At 45.3% G+C, this 25,696-nt stretch overlaps 1 protein-coding gene across 1 annotated transcript in view; it reads left to right on the top strand.

Annotated features, from left to right (window-relative positions):
* Nucleotides 1–25,181, top strand: part of LOC111077095 (dnaJ homolog subfamily C member 16) — a gene marked incomplete at its 3' end in the record, with an annotated part of 161,837 nt that extends 136,656 nt beyond the window's left edge. The window contains exons 9-12 of the mRNA XM_041595787.1: nt 23,546–23,806; nt 23,866–24,091; nt 24,879–25,007; nt 25,072–25,181. Coding sequence (XP_041451721.1) covers nt 23,546–23,806; nt 23,866–24,091; nt 24,879–25,007; nt 25,072–25,181 — 726 coding nt within the window. The remainder of the gene's footprint in view (nt 1–23,545; nt 23,807–23,865; nt 24,092–24,878; nt 25,008–25,071) is intronic.
* Nucleotides 25,182–25,696: the final 515 nt, after the last annotated feature.

The raw sequence follows: 25,696 nt of genomic DNA, 5'->3' as shown, positions 1-25,696 counted from the left end.
CAGCAAGCCGGAATGAAATCTTCGGCCGCCGATGAACTGCCCAAAAAGGTGTCGCCGACCAAACAAAATCCAAGCAGCGTCTGCGTCTGTATCATATTGATCGGCAGTAATGAAACCTGGCAGGAGGTATAAAATGCAAAAAACCTGGCAGTAGGTATAAAATGCGAATGGAATGGTAATGTCTTCTTATAACTTAATTACTCCAGGTGGAAATCCACATCCCGCGCTCGGGCACGGATTCTGGAGGCCCCAAGAAACATTTCCCCAAAACTTACTACGCCGGTGGCACACTTGGCCGACGAAGCAAGAAAATCTACAAGCAACGAAACAGCGGCTTTCTAAAAAGCCCCGAACACCGCCACACCAACTAGCATCCTCAGCGCCCCCTATGAAACAAAGCTCGATGCGCAGCTTTGCCAGCGGGTCCACGCAGGACGACACAAAAGACGCTGACAGCCGAAAGAGGCCGCGAGACCCTCCCACTCCATCGAGCAGTGAGAGGAAAACTCCCCCGAAGAGGAGCAGGACCAGCGCCCAAGACATCGACGAGATGGGCTCAATATTGGACGATCTTATGCACCAGGTGAATGAGAAGGGTCAGAGGTCGATTAATATGGCCATCAAAAAGATGATTGGACGCATGAAGGAGCTGCAAGTGGAGGTCAGGACCCAGCTGAAGGCGCCATCGGAGGAAATAGCACCGGCAGGAAAATGCCAATGTTACTGCCATGCTGCAGGGCTCCTGCCCAGGCTGGACAACCCTGACGCTGACCCGACGAACCCAAAAGCGGCAAAGGCGACGCAAACGACGACAATAGCCCGCAGGAACGCACCAACACCACGACCCAAGGATCGTACTATGCCCGGGAAGCCTCCAAAAGGGCAACCCGTAAACAGGCAGAACGACACCCGACAAGGGCCGGAAAAAAAGACGATGACCAAAGTGCAAAGCGCCGAAACCGACCCCATGCAGAAATGGAGCGAGGTCAGAGGATGACGAGCTAAGCGCAAGACAACAGTCAGACCAAACGCAGTGCTGGTCAAATGCACGGAGGAGACGACGTACGCCGACATCCTCAAGCTGGTGAAGGCAGCACCCACGCTCTTAGGAGCAAGGTCCAGGGTATAAGGAAAACTGCCTCTGGGGAGCTGCTACTCAGGATGCAGCAACCCTCCGACCCAGCCACCCAGGAGCTACAGACGGCCATATAAGAAGCGCTTGGTGACAAGGCAGCTGTGAAGGCCATGCAGGAGACAGTCGCGATCGAAGTCCTCGACCTTGACGAGCTTACGTCAAGCGAGGAGGTATGGGAGGCAATAGCCGCAGCGATCGGCGACGACCCACCGCAACCAGTTGCCCCGCACATGCGGAAAGCCTATGGGGCTACACAAGTAGCCACGCAGAATCTCCAGCCCGCCATCGCACAGAAGCTCCTCGACCTTGGCGAGGTGCGAATCGGTTGGGTGGTGAGCCGCATACGACGACGGCTAGCGCCAACCCGGTGCTTAAAGTGCATGGCCTACGGATACACCGCAACCAGGTGCAGATCCAAGCGCCCCGTGACAAGAAACGCCTGCTACAACTGTGGAGGAGAGGGGCACAAGCACAACCAGTGCAGCAATCCACCAAAGTGCCTACTATGCCCTGGCAAGCATGAAGGCACCCGCTCAGCAACCCACTCGGTCCTCAGCCGCGCCTGTCCCGAGTACAAGAAGGCCATATGTAAGCTGATTGATGGTTAAGCTACTGCAGCTTAACTTCAACTACTGCCGAGCTGCTCAGGACCTGCTGGCTCAAACAGTTCTGGAGCAGAATATAGACCTAGCTATAGCTTAGCGAGCCGTATGCGAGCAAACACGACGGAGTCTGGCTGCAAAGCTCAGACGGTGGAGCGGCAATCTGGAGCTGCGGGTCCCAACCAGACCAGCTCACGCACAGAGCATCAAAGGTGGGCTACGCAAGAGCCAAGCACAATGGCATTTATGTATACAGCTGTATACACACGCAACAGGAGTACGAGGCAGTAATCCGCTACTTCGCCAGCGATGCCCAAGACAGATCCCCGGTCCTAATAGCGGGCGATTTCAACGCATGGGCCACGACCTGGGGTAGTGCCAGGAATACGGCTCGAGGGACAGCGCTTCTGGACGAGTTCGCAATCGTAAACAGTGCCCATTGCCCAGCCGGCACCCTCTGGGAGGGTTCAGCTGGAGGATTTTTGCCGGCCCCCATAAGTATAAGATACCAATAAAATACCGACAGCCAGTAATTAAACCCATCCGTGCATTCTCTCGTGTCTCTCGTGTTTGTTGCAACGAACCGTCGGCCGCTGAGCCAGCCTCGCTGATTTAGACGGACAGAAACAGTTCGTTACACCGTACTCAAAAAAGAGTTAAGGGGTATATTATACTTGTGGTAAAAGTAGATGTGTGCAACGCATAAAAGAAAACGTTTCCGACCTCATAATGTGTATATATTCTTTATCATCAACAACAGCCGAGTGGATATAGCCATGTATGTCTGTCTGTACATCCGTAGCCTAGATTTGGTTTCCAGACTCATGTGATATCACACTGCTACAAGTGTATTTCTAAATTTCGCTTCCTCCACACAAACAACGAAAATCTGTGGCAGGCACAATTTTAAAGATAAGATAAGGATATAGATAAAAAACGCAGTATCGTATAGAATGATCAAATCTACCAGAATGCCGAATCTGGTTCAGATCGTGTTATTATAATAGCAAGAATAAATAAATAAATTTTCTATGGCTAAGCTTCCCCCTTCAGCGCTGCAGCGTTTCTTCTCTTATTCTTTCTCTCGCTCAGACATCCGTGCAGTGTGCACTCCCTGGCTGAGGTCACTAACCATACAGTATATAGATGTGCCAGTTCATACAACAAATGTAGCGCAGCTGAATGTTCTGTCCCACGTCCTCAGGTCTTCGGCTCGTAAACCTGAGACAATCGGGTCGTGGACATGAGGCATTCAGCTAGCTTACCTGATGCATTCGGGTCGAGAGCTTAGCCATTTGGCATGTTGTCGATATGTTCAACTCATGACGGGATGCAAAAGCACGCCGAGCATTGCAAATGTATGTGTATACACGGACACGAAACACGGACACACGCAAGGATCGTTTTGATCAAGTGCGGACCCGCTTCCTTGGTCCTGGGGTAGTTGATGGATTATCCTCTCTGAGTGCACCCTTTGCACTCTCTCTCTATATGTGCCTTTCACGTCTTTTTTGTTGCACTTTAATTGTTGCTTTAATGTTTGTTTTTGCCGGCTCCACTCTCACTGCAAATTCACTTGTCATGCCAGCTGATCAGCTGCATAACAGTGATGAGAAACGGAGAAAACCGAAAAGGGCTACAGGAAAGCTCCGGCAGAGGGCGGAGCACTCGCATGCAGCAGCAGCCCACCAACAGATGGCGCCAGTAGATTCGGCAGCGGTACAAAAGTACCGAAGAATATATTCTTTCTCCCTGATGCATTCTAAGGTAGAGCACACGGGGAACAACGGGGGACAAAGGTCATGGAGCAGACCGACAGCCACCCCCACCGCCTAGACGGTGCACCCCAAAACGGGGCTCTGGCGACCACATCAGCAAGCCGGAATGAAATCTTCGGCCGCCGATGCACTGCCCAAAAAGGTGTCGCCGACCAAACAAAATCCAAGCAGCGTCTGCGTCTGTATCATATTGATCGGCAGTAATGAAACCTGGCAGGAGGTATAAAATGCAAAAAACCTGGCAGTAGGTATAAAATGCGAATGGAATGGTAATGTCTTCTTATAACTTAATTACTCCAGGTGGAAATCCACATCCCGCGCTCGGGCACGGATTCTGGAGGCCCCAAGAAACATTTCCCCAAAATGCCCCGAAGATGGGCCGAACACCGCCACACCAACTAGCATCCTCAGCGCCCCCTATGAAACAAAGCTCGATGCGCAGCTTTGCCAGCGGGTCCACGCAGGACGACACAAAAGACGCTGACAGCCGAAAGAGGCCGCGAGACCCTCCCACTCCATCGAGCAGTGAGAGGAAAACTCCCCCGAAGAGGAGCAGGACTAGCGCCCAAGACATCGACGAGATGGGCTCAATATTGGACGATCTTATGCACCAGGTGAATGAGAAGGGTCAGAGGTCGATTAATATGGCCATCAAAAAGATGATTGGACGCATGAAGGAGCTGCAAGTGGAGGTCAGGACCCAGCTGAAGGCGCCATCGGAGGAAATAGCACCGGCAGGAAAATGCCAATGTTACTGCCATGCTGCAGGGCTCCTGCCCAGGCTGGACAACCCTGACGCTGACCTGACGAACCCAAAAGCGGCAAAGGCGACGCAAACGACGCCAAGAGCCCGCAGGAACGCACCAACACCACGACCCAAAGATCGTACTATGCCCGGGAAGCCTCCAAAAGGGCAACCCGTAAACAGGCAGAACGACACCCGACAAGGGCCGGAAAAAAAGACGATGACCAAAGTGCAAAGCGCCGAAACCGACCCCATGCAGAAATGGAGCGAGGTCAGAGGACGACGAGCTAAGCGCAAGACAACAGTTAGACCAAACGCAGTGCTGGTCAAATGCACGGAGGAGACGACGTACGCCGACATCCTCAAGCTGGTGAAGGCAGCACCCACGCTCTTAGGAGCAAGGTCCAGGGTATAAGGAAAACTGCCTCTGGGGAGCTGCTACTCAGGATGCAGCAACCCTCCGACCCAGCCACCCAGGAGCTACAGACGGCCATATAAGAAGCGCTTGGTGACAAGGCAGCTGTGAAGGCCATGCAGGAGACAGTCGCGATCGAAGTCCTCGATCTTGACGAGCTTACGTCAAGCGAGCAGGTATGGGAGGCAATAGCCGCAGCGATCGGCGACGACCCACCGCAACCAGTTGCCCCGCACATGCGGAAAGCCTATGGGGCTACACAAGTAGCCACGCAGAATCTCCAGCCCGCCATCGCACAGAAGCTCCTCGACCTTGGCAAGGTGCGAATCGGTTGGGTGGTGAGCCGCATACGACGACGGCTAGCGCCAACCCGGTGCTTAAAGTGCATGGCCTACGGATACACCGCAACCAGGTGCAGATCCAAGCGCCCCGTGACAAGAAACGCCTGCTACAACTGTGGAGGAGAGGGGCACAAGCACAACCAGTGCAGCAATCCACCAAAGTGCCTACTATGCCCTGGCAAGCATGAAGGCACCCGCTCAGCAGCCCACTCGGTCCTCAGCCGCGCCTGTCCCGAGTACAAGAAGGCCATATGTAAGCTGATTGATGGTTAAGCTACTGCAGCTTAACTTCAACTACTGCCGAGCTGCTCAGGACCTGCTGGCTCAAACAGTTCTGGAGCAGAATATAGACCTAGCTATACTTAGCGAGCCGTATGCGAGCAAACACGACGGAGTCTGGCTGCAAAGCTCAGACGGTGGAGCGGCAATCTGGAGCTGCGGGTCCCAACCAGACCAGCTCACGCACAGAGCATCAAAGGTGGGCTACGCAAGAGCCAAGCACAATGGCATTTATGTATACAGCTGTATACACACGCAACAGGAGTACGAGGCAGTAATCCGCTACTTCGCCAGCGATGCCCAAGACAGATCCCCGGTCCTAATAGCGGGCGATTTCAACGCATGGGCCACGACCTGGGGTAGTGCCAGGAATACGGCTCGAGGGACAGCGCTTCTGGACGAGTTCGCAATCGTAAACATTTGCCTCTTAAACACAGGAAGCGCCCCGACGTATAGCAAGGCAGGTCATGAGTCTATCATCGACCTATCTTTTGCAAGCCCTGAGATCGCATGCCATTCCAAGTGGCAAGTGCTGAGCGTGTACACACATAGCGACCACCTAGCGGTGCTGACGGACGCAGAGACCCAGGAACACCGCCAGGAGCCAAAGAGCAGTACAGACAGGCTACAAGGAAGGAACACTCGAGGCGCGTACCTCTCTGCAGCAGAAAGCCTAACAGCCACTGGGGACGCCGAAGCATGTGCGAGCGCCATCTCAAGGACCGTCATAGCGGCATGTGATGCAGCCATGGAGGGAAGGAAGATCGGAGAACGCAGGCTGCGCCCAGTACCATGGTGGAACGAGAACATCGCGCAAGTCAGGAGGGAGTGCTGCGCTAACCGGCGCGCCTACCAGCGATCTACAGGCACCCTGCAGTTTGGTTGCAACGGAGTGGCAATCAAGACCAAACGGAAAGCTTCCAGGAGCTCTGCGATGCGGCAGATGCCGAACCCTTCGCGGGAGCATACAAGCTGGTCATGGGAAAGCTCAATAGACAACCTATGCCCAAGTGCCCTACCCAGTTGAAGGAAATAGTCGACGCCCTCTTTCCCTGGCAGCCACCACTTCAAGATGAGGACTGCGAGGAAGACGTCTATCAGGCAGCCACCATCATTAAGGTGAGAGAGGTGCTGAAGGCAGCAGCCAATCTAAAGAACGGCAAGGCGGCAGGCCCCGATGGAGTCCCCAACGCGGCCCTGAAATGCCTAGTTAGCGCCCACTCGGAAGCATTCACGAGAATGCATAACCAGTGTGTAGCGGAAAGGAGAGTACCACGAGCTTGGAAACGCCAGAGGCTTGTCCTGGTACCCAAGCCGGGCAAGGACCTAAGCGACCCATCGGCATACCGACCACTATGCATGCTAGATGGCATGGAGAATATATTCGAGAGACTGGTATGGAACTGACTCGAGGCGGAACTGACAGAGCGACAGGGCCTCTCCGTTCACCAGTACGGATTCCGGAAGAAGAGGAGCACCATAGACGCTATTGAGATGGTCACCAGACTGCCCAAAGAAGCCATTGCAGAACGTGATGGGCTGGAGGCACGAAGAAATACTGCCTGGTATGCATGCTAGATATGCGGAATGCCTTCAATACAGCCAGCTGGAGCAGTATACTCGCGGCTTTGACTCGGAGGGGCATATCGCAGTACCTTACACGGACGCTGAGGAGCTACTTCACGGACCGCGTACACGGACGAGGGAGCGAAAATATACACCATTACCGGCGGTGTGCAACAGGGCTCGGTCCTAGGGCCGATGATATCCTGCGGCTGCACTACCAGATGGGTACACGCTCGTCGGATTCGCTGACGACATAGCGCTCGTTACAGTAGCGAAGGGAGTACAAGAGGCAGAAGCGAACTGCAACGCAGCCATCAAGAAGATAGTAGACTGGCTCGCACAGAACAGACTTTCCCTGGCCGAAAGAAAAACGGAAGCGGTGCTAATAAGTAGCAGGAAGAAAGTAGAATAGGCATGCGTGAGGGTAGGAAACGTCGCAATACGGACCAAACCAGTCCTAAAGTACCTAGCGGTAATGGTAGACCACAGGGTAAACTTCAAAGCAGACCTGGAATACGCCAGCGCGAAGGCAGCTACAGCAACGGCGGCCATAAGCAGGATGATGGCCAACACTGGAGGACCACGGCAGCGCAGCAGACAGCTCATCGCCGGTGTGGTCACCTCTTCTTCTCTTGCCCCCGCTTCTGGCAAGAGTCAGCGAGGCTAGGGCGGACGCTAGCGGAAGTCAACGTTGACATCCTTACAGAGCAGATGCTAGCAGTCGCCAACATGGCAGCATGCGTGATGAAGGAGCTGCGCAGGCTGGAGCGCAGCCGGACCGGAAATACGGCTGCCACACAGTCCGCACCGCGAAGTAATGCCTAGCGGCAGTCCCGCGGTAACGGAACCATTCACCCACACCCGTGCCTACCCACACCAAAACCCCCCCCCCCCCCACACCACCCCTTCCAACCTATCATTGTTACTATTAATTTTTAACACGTTGTTTTCCCATTAAAAAAAAAAAACGGACACGAAAAAATATGATTGTTTCTGAAACCGGTTTTGCTTGAGGTTCCAGGTTACGTAAATGTGTGTGTGCCACGTATTCTCACGTAATAAGCGGGGTTTTTTTATTTAGGTTTTGATGTTTGAAATTTTTGGTTTATTTTGTTCTGAGTTTTCATACCATACCCTTTGCCTTCTAATTTTTAAGAATTATGACACTTTTTGAAGAAGCTTGCCGCATAATATCAGTAGAACTGTTAATTTGTATAACCTTGTATAGCTTATATGCTATTATATTTTTATGTTGGAATAAAAAAATGAGTAAACGGATATAAATACGTAAAAATATAAATAAAGAACATACTTACTTTCATGGTGGACGTGATAATAATCAACAACGTAGACATTGATATTGACAATCGTTCTGCAGTTCAGTGCAATCTATCAAATTTATTTGCAATTATGTGAATAAAGGCAGCCATATGACTGTATTTTAAATTCAAAATGCGGATGTGAATGACTCTCGATTAAATGGAAATTATACACTATGTTTTTTATGGATATGAATGAAATGATTCAAATACAAAAACTTTTTAGTAAAGATATATTAAATTATATAGAAGACTTTGGGGGTTGGTGAACGAGCGAAGCGAGTAAGCAGGGGGCTTTCCCACTAGTAAAATATCAAAATAAAAGCTGTTATTGGTTATATATATTTTTCAGAGAACTTTTTATTACGATAAAATAATATACGTACATATATCTTTCTATATATGTATATATGCAAGGAAATGCAAATAAATATATGAGAAGTATAAATTTATTGACAAAGTTGAAAAGTAGAAAGCCGACGGCATTTGTACAATATTCATTGTGCAATTTCAAATGAATCAAACCAATAACAGCTTTTTATTTTATATTTTATTTATTTCCCATGACCACACCCACCCACTCAGCCCATGCGGGCTGCTGCTCCACAAGTTTGCACCCTCAAAACAAAGGTGAAAAAGGAAACGGCCATAAATTGTAGAACCCACTCAAGCACAGTATGTGAGAATCCATGGCACACACAGATTTACAGATTTTAGAGTCATACTCCCGCAAAAATTTGGAAATCATTTTTCCGATTTGCCCATTTCTCGACTTCTGAGAAAATGCAAGGAACAGCAAAGTTGCACGTCGCACGCTGAATACAGGGTGTTCGGCTAAGCGCCGGCCCATGGCAGCACAAAGAGTAGTTGATCATCTCTTAATCTAATGTCTCTCTTTATAACCGTTTGTTTGCTTGTACTTATGCTCTTGCTGGTGCGTTGCTCTTTCTCGGCGTTAGTCAGCCGCTGTGGGGGAGGCTCATCAGAAAAAGCAGAACACACTTCAAATTCGATCATCACCGTAGTAAAACGTTTGGCTGTCTGGCACAGTGACCTGCCTGCCACAGAGTTCTAAACTAACCCTAACATAAACATATCAACTTCAACAGTCTTGAACCGGCCCCCGCGTCTTCAATCGACCCATCATTAACTCTCGTCATTAAATATACTCCCCCCGTTGAAGAGCACGGGTCTTTAACATCCTTCTTTGGCAGCCACATTTCCTTTGTTGATCCAGGTGACGTCTTTAGTATAGCCACTCCGGAAACCATGCCTGACTCGACGAAGAGGTCCAATACTCGTGCGAGGGGGCACTTTAGACTGGTTAACTGAAAATAACACAGGAGAAAGTGGATCTGATGCGCGAGACTGAGACACCTCTCCTGCAATTATCCATCCTAGTTTCTTAGTTTCCTGAAGCCGAAGTTGAGCGGAAAGATTCCCAAATTGTGAACACGCATAAATGGAGTGTCCTGGATCACCGCAGAATGTACAGACCTTGGAGCTGGTTGCGATTAGACAGTGTTTCCGACTGCTCTGGGTGTACATATCATTTGCGTGCTCTTGGGTTTCCAACCTCTGGCATCTCTGCTCCAGAAACGTGGCGAATTGCTGGCTGGAGGGTATGCTGTCCAACGACGAGCATTCCTCCCACTTGGTTTGTGTGGCGCTGTCCACTTTCTGTAGTAGGCTGTGTATTAGGATGCAGTCAGCAATCTGCTCCTTTGTCCCCATACTTTGTAACGCTCGCAGATTGGCATTAACTGTATCCAACTACGGTCCCTGTAGTTGGGAAACAGATGAGGCCTCGACACGCTGCAAGCTCAGAATGTCTGTGACATGTGCCTGAAAGATGAGACGCTTGTTATTAAATCGTTTGCTGAGTAAATCTAGAGCAATAGGATAGCTGGCGTGGCTAAATTCCAGCGACGAGATCGTGTCCAGCGCTGGTCCCTTTAGGCATGATCGTAAATGCTGCAGCTTCTCGACATTCGTAAGGTCAGGGTCCTTATCTATAATGGAGGAGAACATGCCCCAAAACGAGGAATACTGAGCGTAGCCCCCACCGAACTCAGGTAGCTTCAACTCCGGCAGGCGTGGCCGACTTTGCACGACGACCGTAGTTGGGGCCTCTCCTACATGGTCCGCCCGCATTGTTGAACATGGTAGCATTGTGGGCTGCCGCTTGTTTAACTCTCGCTTCATGCGAATCTCCAGCATGACCATGCACTCGTCAAACTCATCCCTCAAGGGACTACCGATCTCATCGAGATCAATCTTCTCCAGGGCATTATGGTGCTCGTTGAATGAAGCTACAAGATCCGCTAGCAGCTTCAGCCTCACGTTCAGCTCCTCCTCACTGAGCTCGCCAATCCTCTCCTTGCCGACGGCCGTTTCGATTCTCCGTGCCGCCCCTAGCATGGATTGCACCTTGCGCTTGTAGAATGCAGCTTCCGAATCGACGAACAATGGTGAGGGGGGCAAGATCGAGGGGGTGCTATTAGAAGCCATCGTGTATGTTCAATAGAAAAGCTGGGCTTAGAGTCACTGAGAGAGTGTAGAGGTTAACAGCCGGTGAATAACCTCGAACAGTTTTACACGAACTGTACAATCGATCGCAGCGTTTAAAAACACACAGTCTTGCAGTTTTACAGAGCAGCAGTGAGAGCTAACAGTTTGAAACGCACTGCACTTGTGCATCCGACAACAACAAAGGCATGCACACTGAGAGCACGAAACCGAAACGAAACAACAGCAAGCAAGCAGACCGCAAAGCAGATGACGCGAGAACCGTTTCTGTTGCTTGTGCACAAACGATGAACCGAAACACCGTGGTTCAAAGCGAATTTATCCAACGAAAATGTTTTTTGTGATACAATTTAAAGAGTTTATGTTTATATCACGTCGGGGTCACCAAATGTTGAGCTACTGAGCTTCTTCAGTAGCGTTGTTTTGCAAGATTATTTAAGAGACGATGATTGTTCAGTTAATATATTCACAATTTATTTTACTTAAGTTAATGTATATGTATTATCCGAAACTAGCGAAAGGTGTGCGAATTTAATGACGAGAGTTAATGATGGGTCGATTGAAGACGCGGGGGCCGGTTCAAGACTGTTGAAGTTGATATGTTTATGTTAGGGTTAGTTTAGAACTCTGTGGCAGGCAGGTCACTGTGCCAGACAGCCAAACGTTTTACTACGGTGATGATCGAATTTGAAGTGTGTTCTGCTTTTTCTGATGAGCCTCCCCCACAGCGGCTGACTAATGCCGAGAAAGAGCAACGCACCAGCAAGAGCATAAGTACAAGCAAACAAACGGTTATAAAGAGAGACATTAGATTAAGAGATGATCAACTACTCTTTGTGCTGCCATGGGCCGGCGCTTAGCCGAACAAAAAGTCTTATAATTGTCAAAAATTCGAAGGCAAAGGGTATGGTATGAAAACTCAGAACGAAAAATAAACCAAAAATTTCAAACATCAAAACCTAAATAAAACGAGAAGGATCGTGTGAGTCGCTTCTGGGGACGCGACTCTAGTTATACCCGTACTCAGTCAGTATATACATTTTTGAGCTTATGATTTTTTAGAATTTAAAAAATAAAAATAAAAAAAAAAAACATTTTTTTGCTACATCTGTTATCTACATCTAAATCAACAATGTATTTTCTAAATCTAAAATGTAGATTGTACATGTACCATTTAAATTCTACATCTCCTCCGCTAGGGGTTACTCGCGCACTGAACGCGGCAGAGTGTGCGAGCGAGAAAGAGAATCAGTAGCGTAGGCAGTGCTGGAGAAGGAGAGGAAACCAACAGAAAATTAATTTCTTCATTCTGGCTATAATTATAATCCGATCTAGTTCAGATTCGGCAATCTGGTAGATATGGGCATTCTCTACTATACTGCGTTTTAGTTTTATCGTATCTTTAAAAATGTGCCTGCCACTGATTTTCGTCCTTTGTGGGGGCGGAAGGGGGCGGGGCGAAATTTTGAAATACACTCGTAGCAGTGTGATATCACATGAGTCTCGAAACCAAATTTGTTTTCATTAGCTCTTATAGTCTCTCAGAACTAAGCGCTCATCAAGACGGACAGACGGACAGACGGACGGACGGACGGACATGGCTATATCGACTCGGCTATTGATGCTGATCAATAATATATATACTTTATGGGGTCGGAAACGTTTCCTTCTCTGCGTTGCACACATCCACTTTTACCACAAATCTAATATACCCCTTAACTCTTTTTTGAGTACGGGTATAAATACACGCATAATACGTGAGAATACGAGGCACACACACATCTACGTAACCTGGAAACCTCAAGCAAAACCGGTTTTACACACACTCATAATTTTTCGTGTATGTGTATATCAGAGGCCGGCAGCGTCGTATGCACTGTGCATAGAAACAAATTTCGGGCAGCGCAGTCGGCACACGTACAGCATAAAGACTTCGTGTGGTTTCGTTATTCTGCCTGATGACGTAGCGGCAGAGAAAATTCTGCTCTGCTGACGTCGCGGCAGAGACACATGCTTCGGGCTATGCACAAACGGCTTCATATTCTGCTCGCTTGCCTCAGCGCCAGAGAAGCATTCGTGTGCTCTATGCACAATTCTTCGGCTTTCGCAGCGGCAGAGAAAATAAGTAACGTATTTGACTTCGTGTCTGTTGTTTTCGAACACAAACGCACCAAAAAAAAAGTGTGAGTCTGTGTGCCGACCCCTGGTGTATATACATACATTAGCAATGCTCGGCGTGTTCCAGTTCGAAGAAAATTCTGACCACCTAGTTTTTCTGAAAATTATATTTTTGTTTTATTGCTGAATTCGAATAATATTTTGCATTTAATGGTTTAAATTTAAGGAAAAATAGACTTAAGTTGACATCATATAAATTGCCAGCCGTTGCAAAATAAATGTGTAATTAATTGTGTGTTAAAGCATAGTATCCAGCACCGCGAAATCGGAAAATTCCTGTCAAACTCCATATAAAAAAAACTGTGACAGGAATTTTTAGTTCACGTTTTCCTGGAGTGTGTATCCAGCAACACTAGCGGAATCCACAGATTTATATCGATAGTTGCCAATCGGGACCGTGTGTGGACTGCGACAACAGCTGATGCCCAGCTCAGGAATATATACTTTACAATTCTTCCTGAAGTGAATGGTGCAAGATGTATGCAAAAACTGTCCGCAAACCAAAAAGAGAGATGAAAATTATTCTTTTTTGTTGTGCAACAGTATATGCCGACACCAACGCAATCACTTCATCATCAGAGTGCATATTTTTCCTTTTTTAATTTCAGTTGAATTTCACAATTGGCTCTGTTTACAAAACACATCTGATTCATCAACCCTTTTTTAGCTATGTTCCACACCCTCACGGAATAACTAGCAAATTCATGGCAGGAATTTTCCGTGGTGCTGGAGACAGACCTTTATAAAAAACGAGAAGGAACGTGTGAGTCGTTTCTGCGGACACGACTCTACTTATACCCGTACTCAGTCAGTATATACATTTTTGAGCTTATGATTTTATAGATTTCAAAAAAAAAAAAAAATTACATTTTACATTTTTTTGCTACATCTGATATCTGCATCTACATATACAATGTCTATTCTACATCTAACATGTAGATTGTACATGTTCCATTCATATGCTACATCTCCTCCGCTAGGGGTTGCTCGCGCACTGAACGCGGCAGAGTGTGCGAGCGAGAAGGAAAATGAGTTGCGTTGTTGTTTGATGAAGGATGGACAGGGGAAGCAACTGAAAATTAATTTCTTCATTCTGGCTATAATTATGATCCGATTCAGATTTGGCAATCTGGTAGATATGGGCAATCTCTACGATACTGCGTTTTTAGTTTTATCGTATCTTTAAAACTGTGCCTGCCACAGATTTTCGTCCTTTGTGTGGGCGGAAGGGGGCGGGGCGAAATTTTGAAATACACTTGTAGCAGTGTGATATCACATGAGTCTGGAAACCAAATTTGGTTTCTCTAGCTCTTATAGTCTCTGAGATCCAGGCGCTCATCAAGACGGACGGACGGACAGACGGACGGACAGACGGACATGGCTATATCGACTCGGCTATTGATGCTGATCAATAATATATATACTTTATGGGGTCGGAAACGTTTCCTTCTCTGCGTTGCACAAATCCACTTTTATCACAAATCTAATATACCCCTTAACTCTTATTTGAGTTTTTTTTTTTTTGTTTATTTTTAGAGGTAGTGCTTCTATTTTTCACATAACTTAAGTATTTTGCAGTTCTAAAAAACTGACAAACGCAGCTATAAATCCGACCTAGACTTTTTGAATTTGCAGCTTACCGCCTGGAAGATATTAAGCTTTCAAATTCAAATTTCATCATTTTTTGCGGTATTATTTTTCGAAATTTTTACTTTAAAAACTGTCAAAAAAAAAATAATTCTCGGCCAACATTTTTGGTTTTAGATAGACGCTTTAATTGGGCGTCGTTTAAGCTATTGCCCATCGGAATCTATGGATAAACGGTCAATTTGGACCAAAACAACTCAAAAATAATTTTACCTGAAATTAATGCTTTTTTTTCACATAACTTAAGTATCTTACATCTGGTTGCATAGAACTTTGCAGTTCTGAAAAGCTGTCCAATGCAACTATAAATTTTACCCAGACACTTTGTATCTGCAGCTTAACGTCTGGAAGATATTCAGCTTTCAAATTCAAATTACATCATTTTTTTGCGGTATTATTTTTTGAAATTTTGAATTTTTGGATTTATAGCTGCGTTTGTCAGCTTTTCAGAACTGCAAAGTTCTATGCAACAAGATATAATATACTAAAGTTATGTGAAAAATAGAAGCACTTCCTCTGAAAAAAACAAGAAAAAAATATCAGATTTTAAAAATTCTTTAAAAAAAATGACACCATAAAAAAAATAATAAAGTACTACAAAAATTTTTAAATCCCGAAATCTATCAGAAAAAGTCATTTTCGTTCACAGCCTAAATCAAAAGTTAAATTTTGTCGAGTAGTGTTATTCCTGAAGTGAATGGGGCAAAACTTTTCGCAAAACATAAAAAGAGATTATTCTTTTTTGTTGTGCAACAATATATGCCGCCACCGACACAATCACTTGATCATCAGAGTTCATTCTTTTTCCTTTTTTAATTTCCGTTGAATTTCACAATTGGCTCTTTTTACAAAACACAGATGATTCATCAACCCTGTGTTAACTATGTTCCACACCCTCACGGAATAACTCGAAAATTCCTGGCAGGAATTTTCCGCGGTGCTGGACCCAGGCCTTAACGTTATAGCCTTTTCACACAGGCTACCATCCACCATCCATTTCGGGGTTGGTCCGTAAAGTTTTGCCGTTTCGAAAATTTCCCAGTTATTCCACCATCCATCTGGGATGTTCCTAATTCGCACATTTCTGTGCGGTATTTTTTCGATAATTGTCAAATGCAACCATAAATATTTTACATTCACAACAAATCGGAATTCACTACGAAAATGTAAACAATGACAGACAGGGAAATGGTAAAAAACAACAACAAAACATCTGATATGTCAGAATTCTCCCAGGCACAAAACTCGGCTTTTGGAATTTCCCCTGGAATCCTCTCATTTATGAATACTCTGCAAAACTCATGCAATTGTACACGCTATGGGCTGACAGCCTTCCGACTATTCTGTACTCAGAAAAAGAGCCCAAATTATACGGCTATACAAAACTTAGCTTTAAAAACGCTTCGTTGTTTTCGGGTAAATCTTTCCCCAAAATGTCCGAAACCGCTTCTCAACAAACATAGAATATATATTTGTACTTAAAACATTGATTGGATATAGTAGAAGCAGTCACAGATGACCACGTTTCAGTGTTTTCAAAACAGATATCCATTCCAAAAAATTCTCCTTTTCAATGTTGGCCTCATTATCATCATTCATGTCCAGCAACATGATTAGATTGTGCAAGAATATATTTTGGTACAGGATCACATTCACAACCATTATAATATTATTAATAAAATTAATTTAAATTGTAAAAGTAAACATATTTTCCGCCACACCAAATTGTGTGCATCAGCTGTTTTTTATGGATGGTGGATGGTGCCAGTGTGAATCGGTGAATCACATCTTTAAAAAATTCCCACCATTCCCCCAGGGTGGGCTCAATGTGTCGATGGTATTAATGTCTAAAAGAAAAATATTTCTTTTCATAGAACTGGGTCTTCAGGTTGGAAATTCCTTAATCAAATAAAAAATCATTATAAAAATCCTTGTTCACACGATGCTTATAGTGAAAGAATTTTTTTTATATGTAAAAACAAAAAACCAAAGTGGAGTCAGAAGTGAACAACGGGTCTGATGTCATTCTAAGCATCGTGCACTTTACTCTTACTTCTTGTATTTGCCTTCTTCTAAGGTGATATCTGGCTAGTAAACTGGCAATTGGGATTTCTCTTTAATATCTGTTCAACTTATAATGCAAACACTTTACGTTTGCTAGTTACAGAAAATCGCAAAAAAAAGTTTGTCAAGGCTGTCATTAAACACTATAATTGAGCAGGCAACCAAACAATTTGTTGTTTTGAAATTGCTCACAAATTATGATCAAAGAGTAACCAAATGCAAAAGATATTTTAGGTAACTTTATACAAAATTTTCTTTCTCAGATCCCTAATGAAAAATAATAAATTTTATGTATTTAATAATTAAGTTGACATTCGTTTTGGTAGCTGAAACAATACAACCTTAAAGAGTTTTACCGTTATTTTCCCATTTTAAGCAGAGAAGTCTAAAAAAACCTTCTGTAAAATTTGGTTTTTTGGCGTACGATACTTTCGCGAAAATGCGTCGATTTGGTCGGGAACGTTTCCTTCTGTGCGTTACCCACATCCACTTTTACCACCAATCTAATATACCTGGTCGAGCCCAGTCTCTTTAACAGTTTTTCAATGGCATTCGTTGACAATTCCTGATATTCCTCGATCCGCTCGATGTCGACTCTTGCTCTTTCGGTTTCTTAGAAAAAAATTATTTTAGTGATCATAAATTTCCATTAATTTCGGATCGATGCTATCGACTGCGCTTATGTTAATTTACATAATGTAGTTAGCGCCAATTTCAAATTAGTTAACAGCTTCATGTAGAAATGCTTTAAATGCTTTTAACTTATATATTAAGTGACTTCAACATTCTCCCCACCTTGGAAGCTCCTTCCAAGATTAAGTTCATCTGTATCGGTCAGCATTGGGAAACTCTTGTGTACGTTGCGTTTAAAAAGTCCAGTCTTGGTCTTGAGAGTTACAACCCGAACTGCACCATCAGCTTCCGGGTCTAATTCGGTAAATCTTTCCAGCAACCAAGGACCAGTGTGCCAAGCTAGATGTTGTTGGCTACAGTCTTCCACTTGGTCCGCTTTTTCAGCAACGTCAGATATTCGGAAGACCAGCGGCTCCAGAACATGTTGTGTAAAATTATAATGCGTTTTCAATGGAAGCCCATAGAAAGTTTCAGCAGAGCTTCGTTGAATGGTTTCACTTGCGCATTCAACCAGTCGGCCAACCAGGAAATTGTATTTGTATTTATTATATAAGGTTTATAAGGTTTTATAAGCTTTTTTCACAGGTAACGCTTCCTTTTTTCACCTAACTCTAATATCTTACGTCTGGTTGTAAAGACTTTGCTATTTTGAAAAAATAATTAAAACAGCTACAAGGTAGGGTTAGGTTAGGTTGAGGCGGCTGTCGGGATTGTCAGAGACCCGACACACCTAGGCCGGTCTCGGCCCGTTGTGATACCGCATATACGTTCCCTTCTCCCTCGTGAGACCCTATGTTATCCATTATCCCATCCGGATGCCCTTATGAAGCCTGCGATCCGTCTGGGACTGATTGTAGACATGTCCGAAATGTCAATTAGAAAAGGAGCGCCCAAGTATTGCAGTCTCCTTCTACTGAGGGCCGGACAGGAGCAGAACAGGTGTTCCACAGTCTCCTCCTCGTCCTCATCTCTACAGCTTCGACAGAAGTCGTTATATGGGGCGCCCAGCCTGTTTGCATGTGTGCCTATTAGCCAGTGTCCCGTAAGGGAGCGTATGACTGAGCTGCACCTACTCCTACTGAGTTTGCAGAGCTCATCGGTGCGCTTCCTATTAATGCTAGGCCATGTTTGCCGAGTTATGCGACATAGTGACACGGTTTGCCATCTGTCATTTATTAATCGCTTAAAATGTTCTTTTATTTTGAGCTTGCAGGTGGCCATTGTCATACGAATATCCTCCTTATCATGGAAAAGGGGGATTGTTGTACCAGCTCTGGCCAGCTCGTCCGCTATGCAGTTGCCTTCAATGTCCTGGTGGCCCGGGACCCATATTAGGCTGATGACGAACTGATAAGCCATCTCATGAAGAGATTTGCGACAGTTTGCCACGGTAGCCGAGCTTGTTGTTATCGCATTCAGCGGTTTGATCGCAGCTTGGCTGTCACTGTAGATATTTATATGAGTTGCCGCAGGGGCTAGTTCCTGAAGACAGCTCAAAGCTTCCTTGATCGCTATGACTTCCGCTTGGAAGACACTGCAGTGATCCGGGAGCCTGAAGGATTGTCTTATGTTCAGCTGTTCGGAGTAGATTCCTCCTCCGACCTTGTTGTCCAGCTTTGAGCCATCAGTAAAGATTCGAATGGCTCCCTTTGGACCAGGTGGTCCCTCAAGCCAGATGTTTCTGTGAGGGATGATTGTTTCGAAGGGGGTATCTGTATACTCCCTCGGAACGCAGTAGTCCGTTTTTGTGGGGACGATTTTGTTTCCATTTAGGATGGACGCATGACCGGTGTGATGTGACATCCATTGGTCAGAGTCTCTAAGACGGATTGCTGCCATTTCTGCCTGCTCCTTACCTGCAAGGTCAAGGCTCTGCAGGCATAGGATAGCATTTAGCGCATCCGTTGGTGTTGTGCTCAGAGCTCCACTGATGCATAGGGCTGCAGTACGCTGCACCTTGCCCAGTTGTTTAGTGATGGTCCCCTTCGATAGGGCAGGCCACCACACTGCGACTCCGTAGAGCAGTATTGGTCTTACTATTGCTAGGTAAATCCATTGGACTATTCTTGGGTTCATGCCCCATTTTAGCCCAATGGCCTTCGTGCAAGTGTAGAGGGCTATCGTAGCCTTCTTCACTCTGTCTTTGATGCTCAGGTTCCAGCCAAGCTTTTTGTCAATTACCAACCCTAAGTAACGGGCAGTGTCGCTGAAGGAGAGCCTGCATCCGTTTAGTATTAGGGGGTTGAGGGACGGGATTTTTTATTTGGTTGTAAACAACACAAGTTCCGTTTTAGAGGGATTAACTCCCAGTCCACGCGACTCTGTCCATTCTAACAGTCGCGCGAGCTTTGCGGTCATTAGATCGCAGAGTGTTTGAGGGAATTTTCCCGAGAAAATAATGGCAACGTCGTCCGCGTATGCTACCACCTTGCAGCCCCCCCCCCCTTCCAGGTCACACAGTATCTTATTGACTGCTATGTTCCATAGAAGGGGAGACAGGACACCACCTTGCGGGGTGCCTCTGTTGACATACCTAGACTGAGTGGACGATCCCATTGATGATGTCACTGTCCTGCATGTGAGCAATTGATCTATGAGCATCACCAAGTGACGATCCACTCCCAGGTCAGTCAGGGCCTCTGTGATGGCTCCTGGTATGACGTTAAAAGCTCCCTCAATGTCTAGGAAAGCGATTAAGAAGTATTCTTTGACGTGTAGAGATTTCTCTACCGCCGAGATTTCTTCATGGAGTGCCGTTTCCGTGGATTTTCCATTTCGGTAGGCATGTTGGCCGCCTGACAGCCACTGAGGATTTATGGTTGTTCTTAGCTGCAGCCCGACTAGTCTCTCAAAGGTTTTGAGAAGAAAGGACGATAGACTTATTGGTGTGAAGTCTTTTGGGGTTGTGTGTGAGGGTTTCCCTGCTTTGGGGACAAAGACTATTTTAGCCTTTAGCCAAGCGCGGGGGATTTTTCCCACTGTCAGTATCTTCCTGAAGATACCTTGCAGCCAGTTGATGGCCATGTCCCCGGCTTTTTGTAACTGAGCCGGAATGACTTGGTCCGGGCCAGGCGATTTGAAGGATTTAAAGCTGTTTACTGCCCAGCTAATATTCCGTTTTGTGAGGATGTGCACCATCGAGGTTTCCGGCCTTCACTTGGGGTGTCTGCCGGCTCGATGGTCGTACACCCAGGAAAATGAGTATCGAGTAGAATGTGTAGGGAGTCCTCACTAGAGTTTGTCCACGTACCATCCGTTCTCTTGAGATATCCAACCGAGGGGATGTTTTTGACAGGATCTTGCGTAGCCTTGCGGCTTCTGACGTGTCTTCAATTTCGGAGCAAAATTTTTGCCAAGAGGCCCTTTTTGCTCTCCTTGTTTCTTTTTTGTATAGGGTTAGCTTACTTTTGTAATTTTCCCAGTGCGCTTCCTCGCTGCTGCTTTTGGCTCTGTTAAAGAGAGTCCTGCAGTCTTTCCGGAGGGTATCTATATGTTTAGACCACCAGGGGGGTTTCTTTTTCCCTCTTGGTTTGGTTGAGGGGCAAGCTGCCATGAAGGCCTTATTGCAAGCTTCCGTGAAATTGTCCACAAGACGATTAAGATCGTCTTGTGTGTCCGGGCATTTTGTGGCTAGGGGGGAAGTAATTCCTCCATTTTTGCACTATATGTATCCCAGTTGGCTTTCCTGGGATTAGTTGGACACTGGTAAGCCATCACCCGCCGCTTCACCGGAAGGTTGAGCAGCCGCAATATTGCTTAGCTGCCCTACCATGGTATCAGTTTTTGGTGTTGGCTTTCCACCCATCCCAGGTTTGGGATGGGACCCACCCCGGATTCATACCCGCGTCCTTCACCGTGCAGGTCTTTCCTGCGTCTGAGCGGATCGGGCCAGGCCTTTGGGCCGCTGCCTTCTCCCGCTTGGGATTTCTCCCTGCAGGCATTTGGAAGGGCCTCTCTCGTTTTTGTTTTTGTTGTTGTTTATATTTTCGTATTTTTCCATATAGATCCCACGAGCTGCAGAGAAGGGGAACGGTCCACCCCGGCAGAGCTCTGCGTTACCCGGGTAAGGCATAATTTAGAACAGGGGGCTGCCAAGTGAGCTCTCCGTTCACGACTGGGCTAGTTTTATACCGGGCCCCCAGCCAGGCTGACTCTTGGCACGGGTCGAGTGACACCTTAGTCCGGCCCGGTGTGAGGTGAGTGTTGGGGCTGGGATGTGGGTAGGTATTGTGTAGGGATGGGATTGTGTGAGCTACTTAATGAGAGGCGGCACCACAAGCGCATCGTCAGTGTTGCTGCGTCGCGAACACCCGCTGGCTGTCCGGGACTGCTTATTTCGGTACACTCCCTCAGAGCCAACTTAGTTGCTACTCTTTGGGATGCCCGCTTATTCGCAGCTGACCTACCCACTAGGGTAGGCCGTTCGCTATCCGCAACCTGAGACCCGTCCGGTGGCCTCAGCTAGGCCCCCTCTGAACCACCTCAAAGCCCAATAGGATCATCGGAGCTACAAGGTAAGCCCAAACACTCTGTGATTTTAGCTTACCGTCTGGGATATATACATTGAAATGTAAAAATTATGATTTTTTGCGGTATTTTTAATGAAATATTGGCGTTTCTGATGTACGCGTTTTGAGAAAGACTGCATTGTTTTGGTTATGAGATTTAACAGAGGGTATACAGAATGTTGGTGCGATTTAGTTCGATAATAACGGACATTCGGACTCTTTATTACTTAATCTTTATTATCTTTATCTTTATCTTTATTATCTTTATTATTTAATCGTCTATTAGCAGGCATAAGTCAAACAAATAACTCAATTGATTGTTTCGTCGATATCTCGAGCTTAGAACTGATCTCCGACTTCGCCTACTACGTCAGAAAAAAATCTATTTTTTCGCGGCAAATACGAAAAAAGTCGTTCTTAACTGATGAAATACTATAGGTACAGTTTTCACTACAGTTTTAAGTAGATCACTAAATAAATCCCAACTAAAATTTCACAAATGTATACTTTTGCTTAATTCAGTAGGATTTTTTGGGATAACACTGTCATATAGCTTCCACAGTAAAGAAGTACATATATATGTATCTATTAGGCTGGGCAAAAATTTGATCAACATTTTTTTTTGTTTTTTTCAAGCGTACACACCCTTCTTCTATTCTTTGATAGTAAATAAAATTATGAAATTTACTTAAAATTTTTTGTTTCATGTTTGGGTTTTGGTTTTTGGTTAAATATTCATTAAAACGAGAAGGAACGTGTAAGTTCTGGGACCGGCAGAGTGTGCGAGCGAGAAAGAGAATGAGTAGCGGATTTCTGGCTGAAGTAGGTGGGGAAAGCAACTGAAAATTAATTTCTTCATTATACCCGTACTCAAAAAAGAGTTAAGGGGTATATTAGATTTGAGGTAAAAGTGGATGTGTGTAACGCAGAGAAGGAAACGTTTCCGACCCCATAAAGTATATATATTCTTGATCAGCATCAATAGCCGAGTCGATAGAGCCATGTCTGTCTGTCCGTCTGTCCGTCTTGTTTGACGCATGGATCTCAGAGACTATAAAAGATAGAGGAACCAAATTTTGTTTCCAGTCTCATGTGATATCACACTGCTACAAGTGTACTTCAAAATTTCGCCCCGCCCCCTTACGCCCCTGCAAAGGACGAAAATCTGTGGCATGCAAAATTTAAAAAATACGCTAAAACTATATATATTGTCTATATTATGGCCAAATCATAGTGGTACAGTAAATCGTATTATTTTTTGTCACTTGCACCACCCACTGTTTAACATTATCATCTACATATGTACATGTATATGCTCCCACACAGCAACAGCCTATGCAGCCGGTCTCTCTCGTCTTCATCTGCCTTTCTTTCTTTCCTTCGCTTTTACTCTCGCTCTCTCGGTCTCCCATTGACATTAGGGCAAGGGAAATTCGGCCCGCCTGGCCTTTGATAAGTCTTGATCTAGCACTCTCTTCTTGCACATCGTCTATTGCACATCGAAAAGTTCTTCAACAAGACATCGTCTTGAACCGACCCCCCGCGCCTTTAATCTGACCCCGTCTTGAGTCGTCGTAATGCTGACTCCAACCATTTTCTATCCTCATATTCTCTGTATCGCATAATAAACTTCGCATATCGAACAATTTAATATTCAACAATCATCGACTTTTTAATAATTAGATCGCACTACATACGTTACTGAAATAGCTCATTAGCTGTTTCCATTTTGTATTATTTCATGAACAATTTTTTCTGAATTTAACAAAATTTACATAACAAAGAAATTATCCCGACCACTTCCAGGAAAGACAGCCAAATTTTATAAATGCTTTATCAAAAGGATCATTTGCCAAAAACCTTCTACAAATTGTTATTATTTGGCGTCGTGATAATACGCGCGTGAAATATGAATGGGTATTTGATGCTAAACAGGATGCTACACTTATTTCTACTCTTCCAACTGAAAGCATAATAAATAAAACGAAAAAAGGACTCACTCACAAAATTCAAAAACTATTAAAGGCATCAGAAGCTTTAAGCTACGAAAGCTTTTGTTCAGGTAATGTATGTCACTGCACATATTTTCATATAAGCTTTAAAATTAAATATTAATTAAATTTCAGAAATTGTTGGACGAGCATTCTCAAGGAATTTTTAGTAAATGGATAACGCACTTACTATATTTAGTTGACTATTTATCTGAAAATTTAGAGGACGAGCACCTTTTTGCTGCTTTTTCGCTGTTAGGAACCATTGGATTTATGTTTGGTGTCGGATATATATTGATGTACTTCGTTAGAGCTGAAGAGGAACAGCTAAAGGCTCAGGGACATCTTGCTAATGTGACAAGTAAGTGTCATATAATTATATTCCATTTTGGATACAAATTACAAGATTTGTCTACTGTCAAACTAATTCATATTCTCAAATATTTATCAGTGGGATGTATGATTAATTAAAATTGTTGAATATTATATTTTTAAAAATTTATACATTATTAACACTGCGACTGTGCGAAACTGTTAAAAGTACTGTGCACGATAAAAAAATTTGGTTATTGGCCGAAATACTCATTACTTCCCCATACTTAAAGACAGCAATATAACCCTAAAATCTTTTTTAAAAATTAAAAAACTCGATTTGTTGACTGTGCGAATTTGCATAATTTGTACTAGGCTGAAAATCGATGACCTGAGGCCGAATGGTTGCCTAAGATCGCCAGGAGGTGAGTGACCGAGCATTTTGTGCTATCTTTGCTGATTGCGAAATAATGCAGAATGGGTAGAGTTGTTGATCGAGAGTTCTTAATTTTAATAATTGCGTGCGTTGCTATTGTATTTTCCGGGGTGCTGACGCACCGCTATTGTGAGGAGAAACGTGGCCAGAGCCATGGTTCGGTGTCTCTGCGTATATCAGTTTGATTTTTGTTCCCGAACGGCGTAGATCCGTTGCCACTCCGCTGTTTGTGACGAGACATGGCTAGAGCCATGCCAAGTGGAGAAATGCTCGTTGTTGTATAGTATGGAGCACGTGAACGATATGTACACAAATAGCAGACAAAAACGCTGTCTACTCGCAACCAGCCGTGTTCAGCGTGATGAATCGCTCTGGTACAATGATTCCATGCCGTGCCCAGCTTTATTCTGGATCATAGGTGCATCTCATCTCATCTCTTCTCAACAGTTTCAGGCACAGAAGGAAGAGTCAGATTTTTCGGTGTCTGGACACTATTGGATGCTGAGCTACCGCGCCTTCAAGAACCCAGGTTAGGATGAATAGTTGCAGGAGAGGTGCCTCAGTCTCGCAAGTTTTATATTAAACCTCTAAAGTCGCCCTCGCTGGAGTAATGGCACCTCTCATCGAGTCGGGCATAGTTTCACAGCAACAGCTGAACAACATGGCTGCCAGAGAAGGATCTAAAGGATCTTCAACGGGCGGAGTATGTTCGGAAGCAGCGCAGTGCAAAAGAGGGTGCATTTGCATTTGCCCTAATTTAGGGGCGCCGTTCATGATTCCAACCTATTAAACTAGGTTAGGTTGAGGAGGTTGTCGGGATCTCCAGAAGCCCAATACTTTTTTCTACACACAACGTTCGCCGGGTCCGCTAGTATAAATATAATAAGAATTCCAGTTTTCAAAAGTAGGTTTTTAAAAAAGGATGTTTTTATTTAACAGAACTTATATTAGTACTTAGATATGATAGTGAATTCCCCAACTCAATGTTAGAAAGTCTCAAACGAAACTGTCTTTATATTCTCGAGCTATGGATCTCGATACCTTTGTTGGGAAGCTTAAAGCTTATCTTCATAAGCTTTCGACTTCGGCTGATATTTCGTCTTCGTATTTGAGCAGTGATGGCTTCGGCTGAGAGAGGAAAGCTGATAACACACTCGACAAAATAGACCTTTTTCTTGCCTCTGTGGACCAAAACGACTTTTTATACCCGTACTCAAC

Source organism: Drosophila obscura, unplaced genomic scaffold, assembly GCF_018151105.1.
Source record: "Drosophila obscura isolate BZ-5 IFL unplaced genomic scaffold, ASM1815110v1 contig_8, whole genome shotgun sequence".
Taxonomy (NCBI): domain Eukaryota; kingdom Metazoa; phylum Arthropoda; class Insecta; order Diptera; family Drosophilidae; genus Drosophila; species Drosophila obscura.
This window is presented reverse-complemented; position numbering and strand designations above follow the sequence as displayed.